Here is a 3949-nt window from a genome sequence, read left to right as displayed (position 1 = left end):
GGTTTGGTAAGCAGAATACACAAGACAAAAACTGGATGCTAGAGAGAGATACAAAAGTGAAGAAAGTAGCTGGATAGATGCAGACAATGTGCACTGAACTGCAGAAAGAAGGATTCAACCTTGCACCCTCATATCAATGGAAACTACACATCATCTCGAGGCTCAGAATGTGGACAAAACTTCATCAATGCACATGAACTAGACTTCACAGAGTCAACAATGTACAAAGGGGGAAAAAATGAGGTAATGAGAGAGAGGAGAATGGACATTTCATTTCATTTGGCTCTTGTACCTGTATATTTATCATTTTTAGATGAATATTGAGTTGAAATAAAAACAATAAAATAAATCAGCATACGACTTGTCTATCTTTTATATAAAAGAATTAATCTTTTAATCATAATAATATTACATGTTCTGAAAACTGTATGGCTATATATGATAAAATAATCTTTAACGACAGTATTGCTATGGGGTGTGTTTGTCATCTGTTATACCTTCCAAGGTGTAGAAAATGAATTGAAGGTGGTTATACCACATGGTGTAAACCCTGAAAACTTTACCAACACTTCACTTTCTCCACTTAACATATTACTTTATTTCTGAAAATGTTACTTCTAATGTAATCATTCATTCGCCAAACAAACTTGGATTTAGGGTTATCTTAACAGTTTGGTAAAAATCAAGATTTTCCATGAATGATCATATTTAACATTCATCCCTTGACATAAAATGACAATAACTTGAAATTTTGATAATAAAATGGTTAAATTATCTCAGTTCATTAAAACCCCCCAAAATGTACATTTTTGAAAAAAATAATCACATGCTTGGTGTTTCTTTGAACTATTGTGGAATCTCTTTAAAAAAAATTGTTCCCAGTCTGTAGTAATGGAGTAGATATTACCACAATATACACATCCATCCACTGAAGAAGATTTGATATCACAATGTTCAACTTGTATGGAATAGTGACAGCTTTCGCTTTGCTCGAGATACCCAAACCATAACTGTAATCTATGCATGTCATGGAAGAAAGTAGATTCAACTGCAAGATCGAAGTAAGATGATGACTGGTTCTGAATAGCCATCACAACAAAAATAGATTCACCTCCTCATAATTGGTCCAATTTCAAATTTCACAACTGCTGTTTTGCCTTGATCAGCTGCTGCCTAAAAGGCTTGCCAGGGCTCACCATCTTTCCAATGAGCCCATCTCACTCTCTTCTATCAATCCATGACTGTCCAACCCTGCAACCACGGCTAACACTTCCAACAGAGCTTGTGTCATGCTCTCCTTTAATCTGAATCTGATGATTATTCAATGTCAGAGTCACCAATGTCCAATACAATGCCTGGGCTTACTATCGTCCATCAAGTTCATCACCTAGTTGTGTATCAGTCTGAATCTGATGATAAACCACTGTCATTTTTTTCATCATCATCGTCCTCATCACTCCCGTCATCGCTCCCCTCCTTGTCCCAGTCTTTCATCCCCGCCCCGAGCATGAAGTCATCTCGTAAGACCCCCCATGATGGCTGATCCCCAGATGATGGTTTCTGAGGAAATAAGGAAACAAAATTAAAAGGTAAAAAAGGAACTTACTTAAAAATTTGATTAGTATTAACAAATAAGCCAAACTACAAGCACCCCTCTTTCATTATTTTTCTCCATGTCCCAGGATTTATAAGAAAATGAAAATCACATATTGTGTATAAACTTGTTCAGCTTCAGGAGCAGATTACAATTTTGCAAAACTGGTAAAATGTAATTCAATGTTGATGCCTCCCATTATTCTACTTGGCAGTACTCATCTGAGAAGGAAAAAAATTAGATGTTACTTTTTGACGAGGTATTGAATAGGTAGTATGGAACATAGAGCCAACACAGTGAAGGCGAGCAAGTTCTTGATAGTCTTTCTCTCAGTCTTCTCATTCTTTAAAACTTTAAAATGGAAAAAGAAGGAAAATACTACATAGCTGCTTCCTCTTTGGATCTATTCTTTAAAAGCAACAGCTTATTCCTTAATGAAAAATTAAATTCATAAAAATCTGGAAAAAGCAACTTTGCACCACACTGACACTGCAACGGTTCATCAATGATCGAAACTTACCTCTGTTGATGTAATGCTTCCTTTTGCCTTTGATGAAGGGTCTACACTTGAAGGTGCTGGCGTGCCTTTCAACATATCCAAGAAATTTCCCTTTGTTAGTGAGGCCTCTACTTTAGCTCTCTTCCGCTGTGAGCCTCCTACTTTTTTCAGCTTATCTTCTCTAGTCTTCTGTTGCTTCTTCACTGCGTTGAAGAGTTGCACCACACCTCTGTAATATGAGGGCAATTAGAAGAAAGAAATAATTAAAATATTCAGGGGAGACTTTATTCATCTAAATCCACTGTGTCATAGTTTAATTCATCTTGAAAGTAACATATGAGTAGTTCACAGTTTAGGATAAATCGTTAACTTATAGAGCATCATTCATGAATTTGCCCTAACAAATGGGAAATATCTACTTCCTCAATAGGAAGATTTGTAGAAAACTTTATCAAGGAATGAACATTAAAAAATCATCTTTTTTTTCTTCCATTATCACATATGTTTTTCCAGAAGTAGTTATCCACAAATTCTTTTTGTAAATGTGCAATTTAGACAGCACCAGGACAGCACAGAGATGAAATGACTTACTTTGTAGCTATTCTTTGGAGAGATTTTTCAAATTCCCTGTCTGTTACTTTGGGTATCACCTTGGACATATTTTCCCATTTCTTCCTGCTTTGTTTCTGAAATGAAAATGAAGAATTAAAAAAATAATAGAATTGTAGAAATAACTTGTATTTAAACATTGCTACAATCTGACCCTAGGGGGGTGTTTCACAAAGATCCTAAGTCAAACTTAACTCTAAGTTGGACTTAAAAATTATGGAGAGCCATAGGTAGGCTTAAAATAGAATATATTCAAAAGCGAAAATTCAAGTATTTTAGACTTTTTATAAATTCCATATCAAGAACATGAAATCTCCTCTTCATATAAATGATATGAATCAACATTTTATCTTTTTTAAATAACTCTTTCAAAATATTTTCATAGATGCTAACGGCTTTCCGTAATTGTTAAGTCCAACTTAGACTTAGAGATAAGTTCAACTTAGGATCTTTGTGAAACACCCCAGGTCCTTCAAAACCTTATTTAGCAGCCACCTGTATAGAAAGACCACATGCCAAAGTCACATCCCTAACCCGAACAGTATTTCACACTGATACCTGGACTTATAGTAACCTCTACAAAGACCATATTTCTTGTATCCCTTCAATAGCCTTTTTATCAGGTTTGAACTTTGACTGTACACAAGTACAAAACTGTTAATAAATCCATTAATTAATGGTAACATTCCAGGAGCTCCAATATGACAATCATTAAAAATTTACCTCATCTGTCTCATAGTTTCTAGAGATTATGTAATACACAAATGAAGCACAAATACTTGTGCACTTCCCAACTTCTACAAAGAAATTATAAACAATGAACGTCCAACTAAACAAAACTTTTAAAATGTTTATTTCACTCTCTGAAGTTTTAAAAGATCCCAAATTAGTATTTTGTTTTCATGTAGTACATAATGTGATGCTTGCTTTACCTCTTTTATTCTCTCCATATAGTCCTTCATCTCTTCCTCCTTTGCTTTCGCATAGTCTTTTGACTTGGCAAGGACAGCCGAGCCCTCTTCTGGTGCTTCCTTCCTGAGGATGCTTGCCATAGCATCAGCCCATCCTACTCCTGGTATCTCTTCACCTTCTTCCTCCTCACCATCGTCTTCCTCTTCCTCATCGTCTTCTACCTCCTCATCATCTTCTTCCTCCTCATCTTCCTCCTCCTCCTCATCATCTATATCTTCATCACTCTCATCATCCATCTCATCTGCTGTTAGTTGTTTCTTTGGTAAAGTCTTCAT

At 35.5% G+C, this 3949-nt stretch overlaps 1 protein-coding gene across 1 annotated transcript; it reads right to left on the bottom strand.

Annotated features, from left to right (window-relative positions):
- Positions 1-361: 361 nt before the first annotated feature.
- Positions 362-3949, bottom strand: LOC115929604 (RRP15-like protein). The gene is made up of 4 exons (XM_030999136.1): positions 3635-3949; positions 2685-2779; positions 2115-2322; positions 362-1560 (listed from the first exon to the last, which is right to left on the bottom strand). The coding sequence occupies exons 1-4, from the start codon at positions 3947-3949 to the stop codon at positions 1399-1401; spliced, it is 780 nt and encodes a 259-aa protein (XP_030854996.1). The 3' UTR covers positions 362-1398.

This window comes from Strongylocentrotus purpuratus, unplaced genomic scaffold, assembly GCF_000002235.5.
Source record: "Strongylocentrotus purpuratus isolate Spur 01 unplaced genomic scaffold, Spur_5.0 spur5_scaffold_5, whole genome shotgun sequence".
In the NCBI taxonomy this organism is placed as follows: domain Eukaryota; kingdom Metazoa; phylum Echinodermata; class Echinoidea; order Camarodonta; family Strongylocentrotidae; genus Strongylocentrotus; species Strongylocentrotus purpuratus.
The sequence above is the reverse complement of the archived record's forward strand: the minus strand, read 5'-3'. Positions and strand labels throughout refer to the sequence as shown.

Bases quoted from the DNA above. Each gene is read 5' to 3' on its own strand.
- LOC115929604 (XM_030999136.1), bottom strand. From the start codon at position 3,949: ATGAAGACTTTACCAAAGAAACAACTAACAGCAGATGAGATGGATGAT. The intron at 2,780-3,634 runs GTAAAGCAAGCA...TTTTCATTTCAG, and splicing joins ATATGGAGAGAATAAAAGAG to AAACAAAGCAGGAAGAAATG. The intron at 1,561-2,114 runs GTAAGTTTCGAT...TTATTTCCTCAG, and splicing joins GAAGCATTACATCAACAGAG to AAACCATCATCTGGGGATCA.